Source organism: Scyliorhinus canicula, chromosome 9 (assembly GCF_902713615.1).
Source record: "Scyliorhinus canicula chromosome 9, sScyCan1.1, whole genome shotgun sequence".
Taxonomy (NCBI): Eukaryota; Metazoa; Chordata; class Chondrichthyes; order Carcharhiniformes; family Scyliorhinidae; genus Scyliorhinus; species Scyliorhinus canicula.
Window position 1 is genome coordinate 32,094,722 of NC_052154.1, and position 19,976 is coordinate 32,114,697.

Genomic DNA, 19,976 nt, shown 5'->3' on the forward strand with positions numbered 1-19,976 from the left:
CACTCAGGGCAATTTTGCATATTAAGGGAAATTTAGCATGGCCAATCCACCTAACCTGCACACCTTTGGACTATGGGAGGAAACCGGAGCACCCGGGGGAAACCCCCACACACACTGGGAGAATGTGCAGACTCCGCACAGACAGTGACCCAAGCCGGGAATCAAACCTGGGACCCTGGAGCTGTGAAGCAATTGTGCTATCCACAATGCTACCATGCTGCCCTTTGTGGGATGTCCTGGAAAGGTTTGGGTTTAGGCAGGGATTTATAGATTGTGTCCGGTGGCTATATCAGGCACCGGTCCCGAATGTAAGGACAAATAGGGTTCGATCAGAATATTTTAGTCTGTGTTGGGGGACGAGACAGGGGTGTCCACTCTCCCCACTACTGTCTGCCTGGCTCTCGGGCCTTTGGCAATGACGCTGCGAGCATCGAACATTTGGCAGGGGATAGTGAGAGGGGGAAATGGAACATAGGGTCTCGCTATATGCGGACGATTTGCTCCTTTAAATAACAAACCTGTTTGGGGGGAATTGCAGGAATAATGGGGCTCCTGGAAAAATTTGGCCTGTTCTCAGGTTACACACTGAATATGGGCAAGAGTGAGGTTTTTGCAATCCAGGCAAAGAGGCAGGAGAGGAGACTGAGGGAGATGCCGTTCAAAGTGGTGAAAGGGAGTTTTAGGTTCCTGGGGATTCAAGTGGCAAGGGACTGGGGTCAGCTTCATAAACTAAATTTGGGCAGGTTGATTGAGCTCAACCTGAAAGGGGACTTCATAGGTGGGAAGTGCTCCCGTTGTCATTGGCGGGGAGGGTACAGACTGTGAAAATGACAGTCCTTCCGAGATTGCTGTTCGTGTTTCAGTGTCTCCCAATCTTTATTCCTGAGGCATTTTTTAGAAAGATGAATGCAGCGATCTCTGGTATTATATGGGCTGGGAAAGCCGTGAGGGTGAAGAAGGTCCTTCTTGAGCGGGAGCGCAGGGAGGAGGACTTGGCCCTTCCGAGCTTTATTAATTACTATTGGGCAGCTAATATATCGATGGTTAGAAAATGAGTGGTGTGGGAGCAAGTGTAGGCTGCATCTTGGAAAGGCACGAGCCTGAAGGCTTTGTTAATTGCACCTCTGCCGTTCTCGCCGGCTCACTACTCTGCACGCCCAGTGGTAGTGGCAGCCCTGAGAGTGTGGGGGCAGCACATGAGACTGGAGGGGGTGTCGGTGTAGTCACTGATTTGTGACAATCACCAGTTCGTTCCAGGGGGGCTGGACCGGGGCTTCAGGAGTTGGCAGCGGGCAGGGATCGAGAGATTTGGAGATCTCTTCAATGAGGACGGTTTTGCGAGCCTGGAGAAGCTCGAGTTGCCAGGGGGAAATGGGTTCCGGTACTTGCAGGTGCAGGATTTTGTCTCGCTTCCCTCGCCTCTCACTAAGGGGGCTACAGGATACGGTGATGTCATAAACAGGGGTTGGGGAGGGAAGGGTCTCGGAAATATATAAGGAACTGATGGAGTGGGAGGGGGTTCCCATTGGGGAGGTAGAGGAAGTGGGAGGTAGAACTTGGTGAGAAGTTGGAAGCTGGGGTATAGGAGAAGGCCCTGAGCAGAGTCAATGCATCCTCGTCATGTGCCAGACTTAGCCTGATCTAATTCAAGGTGGTCCAGAGGGCTCAATAAGACTGTGGCCCGGATGAGTAGGTTTTATGTGGAGGTGGAGGACAGGTGTGCGCGCCGCGGGGGAGGTCCTGCGAATCATGTGCAAATGTTCTGGGCATGTCCGAGGCTGAGGGGATTTTCAGATGTCATGTTGGGTCCTGGAAGGGAGGGTGACTCCGAGCACAGAGGTGGCAATACTTTGAGTGTCGGAAGATCCGGGGGGGGGGGGGGGGGGAGGAGAGAGGCTGACGTTGTGGCCTGGAGACGGATTTTGCTGGGACGGAGGGACTCCGAGCCTTCAAAGTCAGGGGTTTAGATCAGTAACATCGCAAGGTTTCTTAGGCTCGAGAAAATTAAGTTCGCCTTAAGGGATTCATTACAGGGGTTTGCTCGGAGGTGGCAGCCGTTCATCGACATCTGCAAGGAGAATCGACTGTCATCAGGGGGTGGGGGGCATGGAAGTGACGACTAAGGTGAAGGAATCTAATGTATCTGGAGTTAGGTCTAGGGTTGGGGGGAGTTGGGTATGTTATTGTGGAGTTTTTGTGTGCTGGATCTCTGTTGTTTCAAATGTTAAAATTATAAATGCCTCAATAAAATATTTTCTAAAAAAAGAAAGGGAGAAGGTGGGTTTTTAAGGTAAGTGAATGGGATGTGGGATTTGGGGTTCAGACATTGCTGGGGGGGATGGATCTGTACATTTTGGAGACGGGGATCTGGGCATTGTTGGTTTGGGGGGTACATGGGTGGGATGAGGAGTATGGACATCAGGTTGTGGTGGGGAGGGGGGTAAGTATCTGGTCGGTGGAGGTGTTGTTGGGTTGGGGGGGGAAGTGGTTTCACTCAGGTGATGGGGGACATAGCAATGGGGGTGACGCTCGGGTCAGGGGTCGGATCAGGGAGGTGTCATTTGGGTCGGTGCTTGTGTAGTTTGGGACAGGGGGTGTCGTTTAGGTTGGGGAATAGTATCATTAGGGTCGGGGTAGAGGATTGTTCTGGTTGGGTAGAGCGGGCCATGGAATACCGTGATGTTGGTGGGGGGGGGGGGGGGGGGGGGGGGGTGAATTGTGAGGGGCTCGGTCTGGGTGCTTAAAATAGTTACTCTGAAGTTAGAAGTGTTTCCTTTCCTTCTAACTCTTTCAGAGGAAGCATGGGGGTAAAACTGGCAGAACTCACTGACGTTAGTGATTTAAATCACTTTGTCAATGGATTCCAGCCCAGCACAGTTGTCCAGGGGAAGTTACCTTAGATATCTCCTGTTTTATTTGCAGTTCATAATATAAATTTGTTTCATTTTCAGTGAAGTCTGTAATGATTAACTATGACAAAGCTGCTATCCATCTGTTGTTATGTGTATTTTACCTGTTGAATTATTGAGAATACTAGTAATATATCAACTATGGACTGGAGAGTATGGGCAGCACGGTGGCACAGTGGTTAGCACTGCTGCCTTGGTGCCAAAGCCCCGGGTTTGATCCCGGCTCGGCTTACTGTCCGTGTGGAGTTTTCACATTCTCCCCATGTCTGCATGGGTCTCACCCCACAACCCAAAGATGAGCAGGGTAGGTGGATTGGCCACGCTAAATTGCCCTTAATTGGAAAAATAATTGGGTACTCTAAATTTATATTTAAAATCTATGAAATGGAGAGAAGTATGAGTTTGGAAACTGTCAAAAAGAAGTCATTGTCTGTTCCATCGTTATTTACAAATTCATAAATCCCAAATACTGAGCCATTGACCCCTCTATAAGCCACATTACATTTGTGGCCATTGGCCTGCTTTATCATTCCTTCATGTCCACCTTTAATGCTCTAGTAGCTGACAAATCTTCACTTACCCATTCTGATTGATTCCCCAGTACTGCCCCATCTTCACTCCCTCAAGCCTAAAAGATGCAGACATTAGCATATCTGGTGTATAACTGTTTTCTCCATCCATCAGCAGATCTGATTGGATTACATCAACCACTATTGAGCCACCTTGTTGTCTCTCAAAAATACCAACTACTTCAGGATCATCCTGGAGAGCAAAGATGCTCCCGCCTTTTTTCTCCACTATAAAAGCAACCCCTTAAACCCCCCTCCCCCATCCCTCGCCATTCATCCCACCCTCGAGCTGTTACTTCTAGAGGCCCCCAAGGATTTGTTCTTGGCTCTTTCCTCTTCTTCTGTTGCCCCTAATTGACATAATCAGCAGTCGTAGGGTGGGATTACACAATAACTTAGCTCTACCTCTCAATCTGTCCACTACCTCTGTGTTGTCAGTTTGATGAACTAGTTAAATAATTGGAACACTGAAACTTTCCCCATTAGCCCTTGTGACTGATTCCGTTCTCATGGTGAACCAGGTAGTTTGCAGCCAGAATCTATGATCTTGAAATGAGATACAGACCCCCATCTCTTCTCTACCAGAAAGACCATCTGTTATGTCACTTGCTTCGGCCCGTGTCTGCTAATCTGCCATTGAATTCCTCATTCATAATCTGTTGCCTTCACATTCATCTATTTTGATGCTCTTCTGGCTGGCTTCTCGTTCTCCACCTCCTGTAAACTACATCTTGTACAATAGTCTTCTGCTTATCTTCCTTGCATCACATGCCACTTACCAATTGCCCTGTATTTGCTATACTACATTGGCACCCATTCTACAATATCCCTGAATCAAAATTCTCATCCTCATGCTCAAATGCCTCTGTGGCCTTGCCCTTCCTTATCTTTGTAACCTCCTCCACCCTTGCAGTCCACCTTCCTTTCAAATGGGGCAGTTTCCCAGCCTTGTATGATGATTTATAGAGCATGGCTGAATTTGACTCCATAGTCTAGGAAAACATCTGCATTTGGGTGAAAATGAAATCAATTTTTAAATTGCTACTGTCATTTTATTCTAAATGTTTGTGATCAATGTGGCCAGGATGGGCATTTTGTGTTGATATATTCACTTCAATTAATCCACTAATGCGATTTGCTGCTTGAACACCCCGCTTACATTTTATATGCTGCTTTAATGCCGACAGTGCTTTAGTATTGCACAAGTCAGTGGTGATTGCAACAAACTCTAGCATGATGTTGAAACTCCTGCTGGCACTGGAGCAGATTGGGCTTTTTCAGGACATCAGTTAATTACACTAGTATTGATGGCCACTTTTTGCACATTTTCAGTCAAACCCACCTATTGGTTCATTCATCAGGTTCATGCCTGGTGTCAATCTTTTAGGTGTTCATACATTTAGAAAGGTTTGGACTGTTTTTTGGAAGAACCTATTGTTTAAAAAAAATCCAAATTTAAGTAAAAGCCACATGTGCATAATTAGTTGGCCATATTTTCCTCTTATTTTCATTTAAGGTAGTTCTGAGGCCCCAGGCATGAGGTGCTGAATAGTAGTCATGAATCCTGAACAATTTTTTGTTCCTAATCCAGGGACGAGTTCAGTTGTAGTTTGACTGTTGTATTGTGTCTACTTCTGCCCTGACTGACACCAAATATCTCTGTCTGATGTAGCTATCTGTACATACTGGATACATTCTTTAAGCTATTGGGGCAGATTAAATTATGGCAGAAATTAATGCAAGTTGTTATTTTTGAATCTTTTTCACAGGAGGAAAATTCTAATTTCATTAGAATATACAAATTCTCTCCCTTTTTTCCCCCTAATTTTATACGGTATTAAGGGTTAAATTTTAATGACTATCGCAAACTGTCATCCACCCACTACTATGCAAATGGAATTTGCTTGAATATGTGTCCAGTTGTATTCCACAACAGCCTGACCTACTCAGAAGCCAGGCATGGATAAGAGCCCAATGGTGGAGTTCTTGAGGACTGCATACCAGGAAGATTTATGTGTGGGATGCAAATGTTGTTCATCAGCCCAAATGACATTTTACATTTTGGCAACATTTCATCTGAGAAAGCAGTTTCTCAGTTCATTTCTCTTACTTGAACCACTAGGAAGATCAAAGCTATGAAATGCCGTGGCGATGGTAGTTAATATCAGGCTGCCGTGAGTTCATCAACTGGCTTCTGCTTTTACGAATTGAAGATAAACCTTTAGAACTCTGTAATCAGCTACATTCACTCAAAATGTAATTAAATTATGATTTGTCTTTCAATGTGTCTTTGTGTTCTGATTTTGCTTTCTGTTATTTCCAATAAATTTCATTTGTCAATGCATGTGTGGTGGCTGTTGAACAATTGGTTAATTTCCTTTTCCCTCTGAATGTGTTTATCTCTGGTTTACATTTTGTTTTTCAGATCATCAAACAAAAATAACCAATCAGACAATCTCTTAACAATCTCATTGCTTCAGAAATAATTTTAAAATCTCTTCAATTATATTAAAACAGTAAAGAAAATCTCCCATGGTAAAACCACGATTAGCTAGGTGATCTCTTCACCTAGACTCAGACTGGCCGGAAAGCTGTTGACATTGCTGCTTTAAATGTTATGAATTCTGGATTATTATTTGTTCCCAAGGGGAAAGAAAGTGTCATTTGGACAGATGCGCAAATATATCATTCCCTTTATAGCTTGCTGGTTTGGTTATGCCTAGGCTTTGAAGCCTTGCACATGATTAAAAGGTATCTGACCCCTTTGGGATAGCCTGCAACCATGGCTGCTGCTGCCGTGTCCTTCACATACCTGTTTTCCTCAGTTCTTAAGAAAATTATTTCACAGGATGTGGTGTCACTGGCTAGGCCAGCATTTATTATCCATCCATGTGGTGTAGGTGCACACGCAGTGCTGTAAGGAAGGCAGTTCCAGGATTTTGATCCAGCGACAGTGAGGGAACAGCGATATATTTCCAAGTCATGATGGAGTGTGGCTTGGGAACTTGCAGCCCTGTGCATCAGCTGCTCTTGTCCTTCTAGGTGATAGGTCTTGTGGGTTTGGATGGTGCTGCCAAAGGAGCCTTGGTGAGTTGCTGTAATGCATCTACTCCACCCAAATGTTATTTCCCCAAGTCTTCTTGTTGCCAAGTGCAGCCCGAGAGACCCCAGCCAACTTATCCTCCTTCAAAGATGACTTTACCCTGGGTATTATTGATACTCTTAGCTTTTAAGCTAGAAGATTCAGCTGGATTTAAACATTTTCAGTTCTTTTTAATAAATTCTAGCTAAGATTAAAATGTCAACCTTCAAAGTTCAATTTTGGTTTGTGTCTGTGAGAACTAAATGACAGCCAACAGCCATCAATATTAAAAGAATGCAATCCATATCTAAGGATGGATGTGCTGGCCTTGGTGACGGTCCGGAGGAGGTTCACAATAACCCCCAGTATGAAGGACTTGTCATATGAAGTGCGGTTGAGGATTCTGGGTCAGTACTCGATGGAGTTTGGAAGAATGAGGGTGGATCTTCTTGAAATGTACAGAATACTGAGAGGCCTGGATAGAGTGGATGCGGAGAGGATGTTTCCACTAGTAGGAGAAACTAGAACCTGAGGGCACAGCTTCAGAGTGAAGGGGCCATTCTTTAAAATGGCGATAAGGAGGAATTTCTTCAGCCAGAGGGTGGTAAATCGGTGGAATTCTTTGTCGCAGAAGACTGTGCAGGCCAAATCCCTGAGTGTCTTTCAAGCAGAGATAGAGAGGTTCTTGATTAATAAGTGGATCGGGGTTATGGAGAGAAGGCCGGAGCAGCCTCGATGGGCTTAATGACCTAATTCTGCCCCTAGATATTATGGTTTTAATCTTGGGGGAATATATTAAAATCGTGAAGTTGTCAACATGCCTTGCTTACCAAAATTAATGAACAAATTACAGTAGATGGGCTCCATCTTTTCCATGTACACACTCTGTAACCAATACCCAGACCCAAATACTGCCCTTTGGTTTCCTCCACGCTGAATTTTTGCTCCTATTTTCTCTCTCATCCAGAGCTCAGGGACATTACATCTGTGCTGATCAAGACAACAATTTTTATCGTACCCATGCTATCCTGTTTACAACAAGAATGCATCTGTTCTAATCTTTACCAAGCCTATGTAACCTGAATTTTCTTTCTCAATTTGCATATGCATTTTTGTAACTGATGCAGACCCAAGTCCATTAGTTCCATTTTCCTTTTTCTTGCTGTTGTCTTTAACACTACTGAGCTATCATATCCTGCCTGTTCCCCTTCCTGCGACACATTTATATGTCTTTTCGTTCCTTCCTTCTTCAGTACTTGGCCACTTTACTATATGCCTGACATCCTCTTGAATAAGCCAATAGTTTGTCTCTTTTGTAGTTTTCTGAAGAGGAACTGCCTCCTGACGAGCAAAAACCCAACAGTTTTATCAGCTCTCGCAGACATTTCCATTCAGCGTGCTCACTGGTGGCTATTCTCGTCAACCTTGTATTATTCACCTCTTCCACCATAGGCACAGAACTCTGCTAAAGGATCTACAATTACTGCCCTACAATGCATCTCCTTCCAGAATTTCAGTTCATTTTCAAGCATTGTATTATGGACAGACATGATGGCATTCATAGGAACTTTTGACCCCACCTTGTTTCTTACCGAAACGTCCACATCTGCCTATACATTTCACCAGCAAGCCCAGTCAAACCGCCATGATAGTGAATAAGGATCACATCAGCAAATCTTACCATGGTCTCACCCACAATTAGAACATAGAACAGTACAGCACAGAACAGGCCCTTCGGCCCTCGATGTTGTGCCGAGCAATGATCACCCTACTCAAACCCACGTATCCACCTTATACCCGTAACCCAACAACCCCACCCCCCTTAACCTTACTATTAGGACACTACGGGCAATTTAGCATGGCCAATCCACCTAACCCGCACATCTTTGGACTGTGGGAGGAAACCGGAGCACCCAGAGGAAACCCACGCACACACGGGAAGGACGTGCAGACTCCACACAGACAGTGACCCAGCCGGGAATTGAACCTGGGACCCTGGAGCTGTGAAGCATTTATGCTAACCACCATGCTACCGTGCTGCCCCCTAATTCCTCAGGCATCTCCTTTGAACATCTTGTCTTGTTGCCACCACTAGCATCACTCCTTTAAAGTTCTTGTTCTCTTCCCGTGAAGACCCTTACAAAGGCTCTTTCAAACTCCCAGCTGTCTAAGCTTTGGCCCTCTTTTCATCACAATACTTCTGCTTCAATCTGTTTAATCACTTCCACACCTCTGCCTTTGATGCCCTTGACCTCAATAAAGCTCTCACTCTCTTCCACCTGGCTACACCCTCTGGTGTAGCACCTTGCCAAAGAGGTACAGACCTAAAGGTTAGTGCACAACTAATTTAATCATTGATTGCCTGATTTCGCTGGACCACATCAAGCACCATCAGTCCCTGTTCTCTTCCAAAAGACCTACTACAATGAAAAACAATCCAGGCTTTATTCCACTTCCAATCATGTCCTTAAACTGCTCTCCTTTAAACCCTCCCCCCTCTCCCTCCAGCCTGTTCTCCAATAAGCGCAAGGAGCTCATAGACTGCTTTGTCACAGAGACCATTCATTCATCAGTGTCAAGCTTACCTGATTCTCCTGTGTAGCACAATGGGTAATTTGCTTCTGTTAAGTACACTACATAGTATGACTGTGGATGTCAAATGAAGAAAGGATTGCATTTTCTGTGCTAATTCCTGTAGTTGAACATCCTGCTGTCAGGGCTGAAGCATGAAGAATGGTTTTAATAAGTTACTGCAGGGCAGCTATGTACTCTGATAAGGTGTTAGTATCTCTGGGAGAGAGAACAGGAACAGGAGGAGTTAGTGAGGGGAAAAATAATAAGTACAGCAATATCTGATTTGGTGAAGTTAATCTATAACATCACTGGAATTCAATGATGTACCAGTATGTAAATGTGCTCTGAGTAAAACATTTATGTGTCAACTATGACTCAGTTATAGGGTGCTTTCAGGGGTGTGGGTCGGGGATGGGAAGGTGTCTGACATCTACCAGGTAATGCAGGAGGTGGGGGAGGCGTCGGTAGAGGAGCTGAAGGCTAAGTGGGATGTGGAGCTGGGGGAGCAGATTGAGGAGGGGACATGGGCGGACGCCCTGGAGAGGGTGAACTCCTCCTCTTCATGTGCGAGGCTTAGTCTCATCCAGTTCAAGGTGCTGCACCGGGCCCACATGTCCGGATCTAGGATGAGTAGGTTCTTTGGGGGCGAAGACAGGTGCGTCAGGTGTTCGGGGAGTCCAGCGAACCATGCCCACATGTTCTGGTCATGCCCGGCACTGGAGGAGTTCTGGCAGGGGGTGGCGGGGACGGTGTCGAGGGTGGTGGGATCCAGAGTCAAGCCAGGCTGGGGACTCGTGATATTTGGGGTTGGGGTGGAGCCGGGAGTGCAGGAGGCGAAAGAGGCCGATGTCTTGGCATTTGCGTCCCTAGTAGCCCGGCGGAGGATCTTGCTGCAGTGGAAAGATGCGAGACCGCCGAGTGTGGAGACCTGGATTAATGACATGGCGGGATTCATTAAGTTGGAGAGGGTCAAGTTCGCCCTGAGGGGGTCGGTACAAGGGTTCTTTAGGAGGTGGCAGCCTTTCCTCGACTTTCTGGCTCAACGATAAGGTACTAGGTCAGCAGCAGCAGCAACCCGGGGGGGGGAGGGGGGGTTTAGGGGGATAGTGTTTAAGTTAATTTGCTTATTGTTAATTTATTTTGTTGTTTATTGGGGGTGGGGGGGGTTTGTTATATGCGTTGTTACGGGTGCCGGGGGTGTTTATTATTGTTATGGTTATTATTGTTTTGTTGATATATATTTTTCAAAAAATTCCAATAAAAATTATTTTTTTTAAAAACTATGACTCAGTTGGTAGCACTCTCACAGCTAAGTTAGATGGTTGTGGGTACAAGTCCTGCTTCAAAGAAACACTAAAAATCTAGTCTAATACGCAGTGCAGTACTGAGGGTGCACTGTACTGCCAGAGATGCCATCTTTCAGTTGAGGCATTAAACCAAAACCACATCTGTCCTCAGACATAAAAGATTCATGGCACTGTTTAGTGAAAAACAGAGGAATTCACATAATGCCCTGGCCAATATTTATCCTTTAATGAATATAATTAAAACAGATTGCCTACACATAAAATAAACACATTGCTGATTATGGGACTTGTGTTGTACGTGCGACTACTCTTCAAAAGTACTTTTTTTGTTGCCAAATATACTTTATTCGTAAAATATCTGAAAGAACATTACAAACATTTCAAAATGACCTTCACAAAAAAGTACTTTGGCTGTATAGTGCTTTGGGCATCATGAGGTTATTTGAGACATTATAAGAATGGGTATTTCAGCTTTACGGGTATTTCGCTAACGTGAGTGTTGAGAGGCTATTTGATTCTGACTAACCTCCAAGCTAATCTCTGTTCTATCCTAATCTGATGTCCGTAAATGCTTCCTCAGTAGGCATCACTGTATAACATTGAGGAACAGGAGAGTTGGCTGATTCATTGGAGACCGTTCTTTGCCTTTAAAAGTTTTTCCAAAACCTGTATCATAGACCAAACTTTAAGCCACCCCTTTAACCCTCCCACAAAGGCTTGGTGTCTGCTCTTGTTCTCCTCTTTTCCAAGTACCTTGAGATTTGTGTTTTCTACATTAAAGGTGTAAAAATGCAAATTATTGTTGATGTTCTGTTGAATTTATTATTGTTTTGTATTTTTAAGTAGCAGTTTTCTGAAAGAGAACTGACTCTGTGCCCTGTTGTTTCAGAAGCATTGTCCTAGAAACTACTACACTGCAGTTATTGACTTCAATGACTAATCGTTTTTTGCTTTTGTACAGCTGAGTCCTGTAAGTTTGGGATGCAATAAGCTTATGTTGTATAAAGGCCAGAGAAAAGTCACGTCAGCAATATGTTTCTATCCTCACGCCAGTGAACACTAACCACAGGCTCAACTGGATGAATGGGATCAGACTTTGAGTTGATTTTTTTTTTAAAGGCACGCCTTAGTATCAATATAAAAACAGAAAATGCTGGAAATACTCAACATCTGGCAGCATCTGCAGAGAGAGAAACAGAGTTAGTATTTCAGATCAATGACCGTTCATCAGAAGTCTTGATGAGAGGTCATTGACCTAAAACATTAACTCTGTTTCTATCCGCCGATGCAGCATGACACGCTGAGTATTTCCAGTATTTGCTGTCTTCTTTCTCCGGTTTCCAGCAAAAGTATTTTGCTTTTGTATTCATGTCAGTAGGTTTTCTGAATCTCTAAATGCAAAAATGGTAGCAAGGAGGGTTACCTTAGCACAGTGGTTAGCACAGTGGCTTCACAACGCCAGGGTCCCGGGTTCGATTTCCCCCTTGGGTCACTGTCTGTGCGGAGTCTACACGTTCTCCCCCTGTCTGTGTGGGTTTTTTCGGGGTGCTCCGGTTTCCTCCCACAGTCCAAAGATGTGCACCATAGGTGGAGTGGCCATCCTAAATTGCCTTTAGTGTCCAAAAGGATTGGGTGGGGTTATGGAGATAGGGTAGAGGTGTAGGCTGAGGTAGGGTGCTCTTTCCACAGGCCGGAGCAGACTCGATGGCCAAATGGCCTCCTGCACTGCAAATCCTATGATTCTAAAAGATCCCATGACGCTATTTCAAAGAAAAGCTGGAATGGTCTCTCCGGTACCGGGCTGTTATTTATCCCTGAGTCGCGATCACTCAGCAGACGATCTGTCGTTATCTCATCGCTGTTTGTGGGAGCTTGCTATGTGAAAATTGTTGCTGCATTCCGACATCACAACAGGAACTATTCAGAAGTATTTAATTGGGCTGATTATATAGATGCAAGTTCTTTTAGTTATACAATTTTACATAATTAAGTTGTTTATGTGTATAATGGTTGTTGGTATTTACGTTGCAAACCAGGATAGCCCATTGAGTTATTTGACTTATTGGCCATAAAATCTAATTGGACGTACCACAGGAAATAATCTCACAATGTATGAAAATCACTTGTATACTGAACGCTAATTGATTCTGACTTAAGAATGATTTGTTTTGAAATTTTAATTTCCTCAATAATGTACTGCAGTGTTAGCTTAGATTTTATGCCTCTTAAATATGTGCAATGTCAAAGCGGGGTGCTCACTACTGTGTGAATGACCTGGAGACATTTGTTGAAATGGTACCATTGAGGCTGGGAAACACATTGGGAATAAAAAGCTAGTCTCTGTCAGGGGGACCATGAAAATACCAAATAGTTGTAAAATCCCATCTGTTCATTCACATCCGAAAGGGAAGCAAAATTGTCCTGCTCACCCAGACTAGCCTATATATGACTCCAGACCCACAGAAATGTGTTTGATTTTTAGCTTTGCTCTGAAAAGAGCCTAGCACGTCACTTGGTTGTATTCATGAAGGTGGCTTGCCTCCACCTTCAGGGGCAATTAGAGATGGGCAATAAATGCTGACCTTGCCAATGAAGCGAACATAGAGCACACAGTGCAGAAGGATGCCATTCAGCCCATCGAGTCTCCACCGACCCACTTAAGCCCTCACTTCCACCCTATCCCCGTAACCCAATAACCCCTCCTAACCTTGCTTGGTTACTAAGGGCAATGTATCATGGCCAATCCACCTAACCTGCACGTCTTTGGACTGTGGGAGGAAACCGGAGCACCCGGAGGAAACCCACGCAGACATGGGGAGAACGTGCAAACGCCGCAGACAGTGACCCAGCGGGGAATCTAACCTGGGACCCTGGCGCTGTGAAGCCACAGTGCTATTCACTTGTGCTGCCCTATGGCAAACACGGTGAATGAGTTAAAATAGCATGTTGTTAAGGGCTTGTGCTAGTTTAATCATTAAGAATTTATTAGGTTGATAATGCTTCCTAGATTTTACTGGCATAAATCTTCTTGAGTCAGGAATGTATTTTGAGAATAAGTACCCTGCAAACTGCTTGCTAACAATAATCCACTCTCTCTCAGGTTTTGTGGGGAATGTTTGCAACCCTGCCTTCAAGTTGTGTCACCCCTGTGCCCACTTTGTCGTATGCCATTTGACCCCAAAAAAGTGGAAAAGGCCTCTAATGTGGAGAAACAACTTTCTTCTTATAAGGCTCCTTGTCGAGGATGCAATAAAAAGGTATGCTAAAGCAAACCACTTAATTCAGTATATTTTGGAATTACATTTCTTCTTAAAAAATGATTTCAAAAACAATATCCATATTTATTCAATGTTGGTTGAAATTCTAAAAGTTTGTTATCCTATGCTGTAGTAGATGATCCTCCAATCTACTTATGGGATTGAAATCATTCACTCTGCCCTGTGCCTGAGCAACATGTTGAGGTGACAACAAAATTTCTTATTCTGATGGAGAAAATGTTGGGAACAGGCAGGCAATATGATTTTGTTGCTCTGTGGTTTTGTAGAATTAGTGGAATAAATAGTGTCTGCCTGTCTGATGTTGCATATTATTGCATGACTTTGTGATGGTATAAACCAGTGTTCTTCAAACTTTTTTTCCGGGGACCCATTTTTACCAACCAGCCAACCTTCGGGACCCAACCCGGCCGACCTTCGCAACCCACACCGGCCGATCTTCGCGACCCATGCCGGCTGAACTGCACGACCCACCATTTTCTCTTACCATGTTTGCTGCTGACAAAAATGGAGGAAATGGTTTTGGGTCCCTTTGGCCCTCGTCCACGCTCCTCCAATGGAACCTGTTGGATGAAGGTGAAGCCTTCCGGTGTCGGAAAGTATGAAGTCTCCATCTGTCCAAAGTACTGAATTTTTTTCCTGTAAAGTTTTATCAAATAGCCCCCCCCCCCCCCCCCCCGCCCCGAACTTGTAAAAAAGTAAAATAAAATGAGTAAAATAAATGAAAAACATGAATAAAACCCTCCCGAACTTGTAAAGAAAAAATGAATAAAACCCCCCTTGAATTTGTTAAAACAAATAAAATGAATAAAAACCACTACAGAACTTGTAAAACAAAAAGCTACAACCGTTTAAAAAAAATAGCGGTTGCACTGCGCATGCGTGCCCGATTTGCACATGCACACCGATCATCGCATGTGCAATGCTGCCGAATTTTTTTTTGACATGTTCCTGGCCACTTGCAGCCGGCGTTATGAAAACCCAGCTGCTGCGCGGGGATTTGCACGATCGGGAGCGCCGTGGGCAATGACTCTGCGACCCTCCCGACACCTGCCCACGACCCACCCACGGGTTGCGCCCCCGACTTTGAAGAACACTGGTATAAACCTTTTGCTTTTAATGTTGGGCATTTATCCCTCATTAGATTGCTAATTCAGTTTTTAAATGTGATTTCTAGCTACTTAAAAACTCTTTCATGCTGTAGCTTCTGTCAATCCTGTAGCTCAGAAACATTTGGATAAATCATACTATGCATGCAGGGGCTATAAAACTGAAGCCCTCACATCTCCGGCGGGGGCAATTCTATGACTTGGGTTTTGAGGAGTCATACCCAAGCTGTATCTTTGCAATTCGGGGCTGAGTTTTTCGTAGCACTGGCGGGAGCGTACCCAACCTGGAAGCACATGAAATCATACGTGCACTCGCACAATATTTTGGTCAGCGAGCAAAGGTGTGGATCAGCAGCGCACCCGCTGGCAATTATGGAGCCACTTGAGAGGATTAATTCTGCAACTGACCAGAACATTACGTTGTCTGTGTGAGTTTTAGGTTGGTGCACAGGCAACACGGGCAGGCGGCATTCCGTTTTCACAGTTTCTCATCTAAAGCCGAGATAAAAAGGGGATGGAGCAAAGTCGGGCTGAAGAGTTAGGAGTTTGGTGAGGTTTGGTGAATTTTAAGCATTTTCTCTGCATCCTTTGGAGGTTCAGCATTTAGACAGGAGCTTTCAGGACCTTGCTGTCCTCTGACTTCTGAGATTTGCGTCCCTCTGGCACGCTGTGTGCACTGGTCAGCCCCTTTGCTGCAGACTAGTATGGTGTGCTCAGTAGGGAGCATCTCCTCAGAGGCAGGGGGCAGGGGACAAAGAGAGAGGAGGCCAGGTGGTTGCAGGCATCACGTGGAGCAAAGGCACAGGGTGTTCAGGGCCACTAGCAGGGAGGGCAAAGAGTATGTCCCTGCAGAAGATGCCACTCCCCAGCTGCGAGGGTACATGCAGTGACCCAACTACCTTGACATCAGTGCTGCAGGAGGCTCTGTTTTTCAAGGGAAGCTGTCATGACCATTCTCCAGCTGATTGGGCTGGAGGCAGCCTCCAATTGTGTAGGTGGACAATCAATGACCATAGCTCTCAAGGCCATTATGCCACTTAATTTTTAAGCCTCCAGATCCTTCCAGGGCTGCTTGGGTGCCCTTTGAGGAGTCTCCCAGTCAGTTGCGCACAGCTGTGTCAAGCTGGTCACTGACTCTCTGTTCAGACAGGTGAGAACATTCAAACACTACAGGCCGAATCAAGTCAACAAGGCTGAGTGGGGCAGAGGCTTTGTTGCAGCTAGAGGGTTCTCCGGCATCCAGGGTGCCATTGATGGCACCCATGCGGCTATCGGGGCGCCAGCAGGTGTCTTTGTCAACAGGACCAGGTTTCACTCCACAAACATTCAGATAGCTTGTGTCCAAACGACCCTGATTCTACAGGTCTGGACAAGGTACCCTGGCATCTCCCATGATGCCTACATTCTATGCCATTCAAGTGCCAAGGCTGTTCATAGCTCCAGCTCACCTCGATGGTTGCCTGGTGATAACGGTATCCAACGGTAACGGTGGCTAATGATGACTCTCAGGTACCTGAGGACGGAGGCAGAGGAGATATACAATCCTACCATGTATCCACAAGGACAGTGGTGTGGCGGACAATAGGCGTGCTGAAAATGAGATTCCAATGCCAGGAGTGCCTCGCAATATCCACCATACTGAGTGTCGCTCATCTCATTGTCTGCTGTGCTTTTCGCTTTCTCTAGTGGTAAGCTACTGTCTCTGATGAGGAGGCTGATGAAGACTCAGGTGCAGAACTCGGGCATCCAGATGGTGAGGACTAATACCATGAAATGAGGAACCTTTAGGGAGGCTGGGACATCAGAGAGGCCTTAATTCAGCAATTTCCCCCCCCAACGTGGCTGGTATGGCCTGCTTTCTGTCTAAGTCAGTGTTCTTCAAACTTTTTTTCCGGGGACCCATTTTTACCAACCGGCCAACATTCGGGACCCAACCCAGCCGACCTACGTGACCCACGCTGGCTGACCTTCGCGACCCACACCGGGCGATCTGCGCAACCCACCATTTTCTCTTACCTTGTTTGGAGGAAATGGTTTTGGGTCCCTTTGGCCCTCGTACACGCTCCTCCAATGGAACCTGTTGGATGAAGGTGAAGCCTTCCGGCGTCAGAAAGTATGGAGTTTCCATCTGTTCAAAGTTCTGAATTTTTTTCCTGTAAAGTTTTATCAAATGTAAATGAAAAACATGAATAAAAACCCCCCCCGAACTTGTAAAAAAAATAAAATGAATAAAATAAATGGAAAAAATGAATAAAAACACCCCCAAAGTTGTAAAAAAAAAATAAATGAAAGAAATAAAAATTAAATGAATAAAAAACACTACAGAACTTGTAAAACAAAAAGCTACAACCGTTTTTTAAAAATAGCAGTCGCACTGCGCATGCGTGCCCGATTTGCGCATGCACACCGATCATCGCGCGTGCATGCGCAATGCTGCCGAATTTTTTTTTGACATGTTCCTGGCCGCTTGCAGCCGGTGTTATGAAAAGCCGGCTGCTGCGCGGGGATTTGCGCGATCGGGAGCGCCGTGGACAACGGCTCCGCGACCCTCCTGACACCCACCCGCGGGGTCACGCCCCCGACTTTGAAGAACACTGGTCTAAGTCCATGAACACCATCTCCACCTCCTTCTCATACATAACTGTCATGACCCAATATGGCATCGCAGCCTGAGTAATAACATTTGATGCCCCTAACGTCTCTCACCAGGCATTGATCAAGCTAACACCAATCATATACACTCATGGCTTGTGGGCAAATAGTAATTTATGGTGATAACATTAATGTGAAACAATGCAAAAACATCTTATCGAATCATCTCTAAACACAAGTGATATGGAAAATGGGGTTGGTTTAGCACACTGGGCTAAATCGCTGGCTTTTAAACCAGACCACGGCAGGCCAGCAGCGCGGTTCAATTCCCGTACCAGTCTCCCCGAACAGGTGCCGGAATGTGGCGACTAGGGGCTTTTCACAGTATCTTAATTGAAGCCTACTCGTGTCAATAAGCGATTTTCATTTTTTCATTTTTCAAATGCAAACTCTTTGCTGTGCTCACTGTGTCTTAAGCTTAGATTTGCGAGGGCTATGACTAGGAGTCCGCCCCCTCACTGTCTGACAGCAGCATTAGAGGCAGGTTGCTGCTTGTGGTACCCTGTTGACATAGATGACCTTGGCGGTCATCATCTGGCCGGTGGACCCTCAGCGGGCACCATCTGGGAGGGTGCATTCAGCGATGTGGCTGGGCACTCCTCAGCTGCTGCGATCTCTGAAGATTGCGTGTTCACTGGCAGAGGGGCTTCTGCCCTCATCCGGGACACCATGAGAGAAGACCCCAGAGACCACAGCTAGTTCTTCCACCATTATGATTTGTGTCTTGACCTCCCTGTTCATCAACGAAGGATGGACACCTATCGGAGAGATTGGTCATTGCATCCTTCTCCCACACTGACAGTGACATCCTGAGGTCCATGCCTATGTGAATGCTTGCATAACCCCAGGAACTCCTCATTAAACCATGGAGCTGCCTCTTCATGAGAGTCGCTATTCTCTCAGTGGATGAGACTGTGCGCTCAGAGTTTTATTTAAATTTAGAGTACCCAATTCATTTTTCCAATTCAGGGGCAATTTAGTGTGGCCAATCCACCTACCCTGCACATCTTTGGGTTGTGGGGGCGAAACCCACGCCCCCACGAAACCCACGCGAAACCCACGGGGAGAATGTGCAAAGTCCACACGGACAGTGACCCAGAGCTGGGATTGAACCTGGGACCTCGGCGCTGTGAAGCATCAGGGCTAACCCACTGTGCCACCGTGCTGCCCCTGTGCGCTCAGAGTTGAGGGTCAACGCAACGCTCATGCTCCACAAGGATTCCTCCATGACCGAGACCATGCCACGCAGACCCTCCGGAATCTCTGACATCTCTCCATTCATCCCACTGGACATCCAGCATTTACCACCTTATTGACAACTCCAGAGACTCATCATCTGCCTCAGACTCCGGTCCGTGTCTCCAGCGCTCCCTATCTCCAGTATCTACTTAAGCAAGCGTGATGCGCCCTGACCACTGTACACCACCAACATGCCAGTATCTGCGTTGGTGCTTGGTGCTAAGAGATGATGTGCTGCAAGTGCATCTTCCATTGTTGCCTGCTCCGCTGCCAGAGGAGTGTCGTTGGACTCCTGGCTGGCCCTGCTGGAGGCTGATCTGCAGGATTAAAACGCTCGGTCGGAACTATTGGTCATATCACATAGAGTCAGTGTCTGTGACATGCTGTGATTGGTATCCATGACATTGCAGTGGCTCAATGATTGGTGCATTCGCTGAAGTCCTTATGAGGGATGAGAAACCCATACATTCTTATCGCTCTTGGCCTTTCTCGCTTCAGTCCACTGGGCTTTTACCTTCCTTGGAGCTGCGATTTCTTCGCGACCTGATGACTTTCAACCCACTAGCACTTTAGCTCCAGAACTCCCAGCTCATGGCTGGCGAAGATGCCCAGGTTTGGCACCACACCACTGACAGTGGATTATTCCTTGTCGTTGTGGCTTGTTTCTTTACAAGTGCAGAGCTCCATTGAGTACTCTACCTCCAACAATACATCAAGTTGCCGATAACTCCGATCACCCTGTGAGGTTTGTGAACATTTCCACTCCTTTGGACACCTGACCCTTTGGACTTCAGCCTTAACACATATGGGCAAAGCTATACTCTGGCCTCTTGGAGCTACCTTTAAACTTCATGCCAGGCTGCCATTGGACCCCATGCCTACTGCATGCTCAATGTAGATACGATTCACACTGGCTGTGACGTAGGTAGACAGCCAGTGTAATATCGTGATCTTTAATTGATCTTGGGTGGAACCATGAAACGCAGCCACTTCCAGTCCCAACTGCTGGGTGCACACATCACACGTAAAATCCAGGCCTTTGTATATGAGGAAAGGTTGAAATCCAGAGAATGATGTCCCAGACTTTTTGTGATGACTTTAATCAAATTAATGTTTATTACGAAATAAAATAATAAAGTAGATTAGAAGAACACTTAACTAAGACAAGGGCAAGACATGGCAATGCAAATTTAAAAAGTTCCAAACAATCTAATCGTAACTATCTTCAAAACTAGCTCGCCACAGACTGTTTCACAACAC

General features: G+C 45.8%; 1 protein-coding gene across 4 annotated transcripts in view; it reads left to right on the plus strand.

Annotated features, from left to right (window-relative positions):
- LOC119971212 (E3 ubiquitin-protein ligase RNF166) overlaps positions 1-19,976 on the plus strand; it is a 69,768-nt gene that overhangs the window by 22,000 nt on the left and 27,792 nt on the right. For 2 of the 4 annotated variants that reach the window (XM_038806446.1, XM_038806445.1), the window contains exon 2: positions 13,542-13,698. The exons of 1 other annotated variant lie outside the window; for it this stretch is intronic. In XM_038806446.1, coding sequence (XP_038662374.1) covers positions 13,542-13,698 — 157 coding nt within the window. Of the gene's footprint in view, positions 1-13,541; positions 13,699-16,570; positions 16,579-19,976 lie in introns of those variants that run through there. One more of the 4 variants, XM_038806447.1, reaches the window with a different exon arrangement.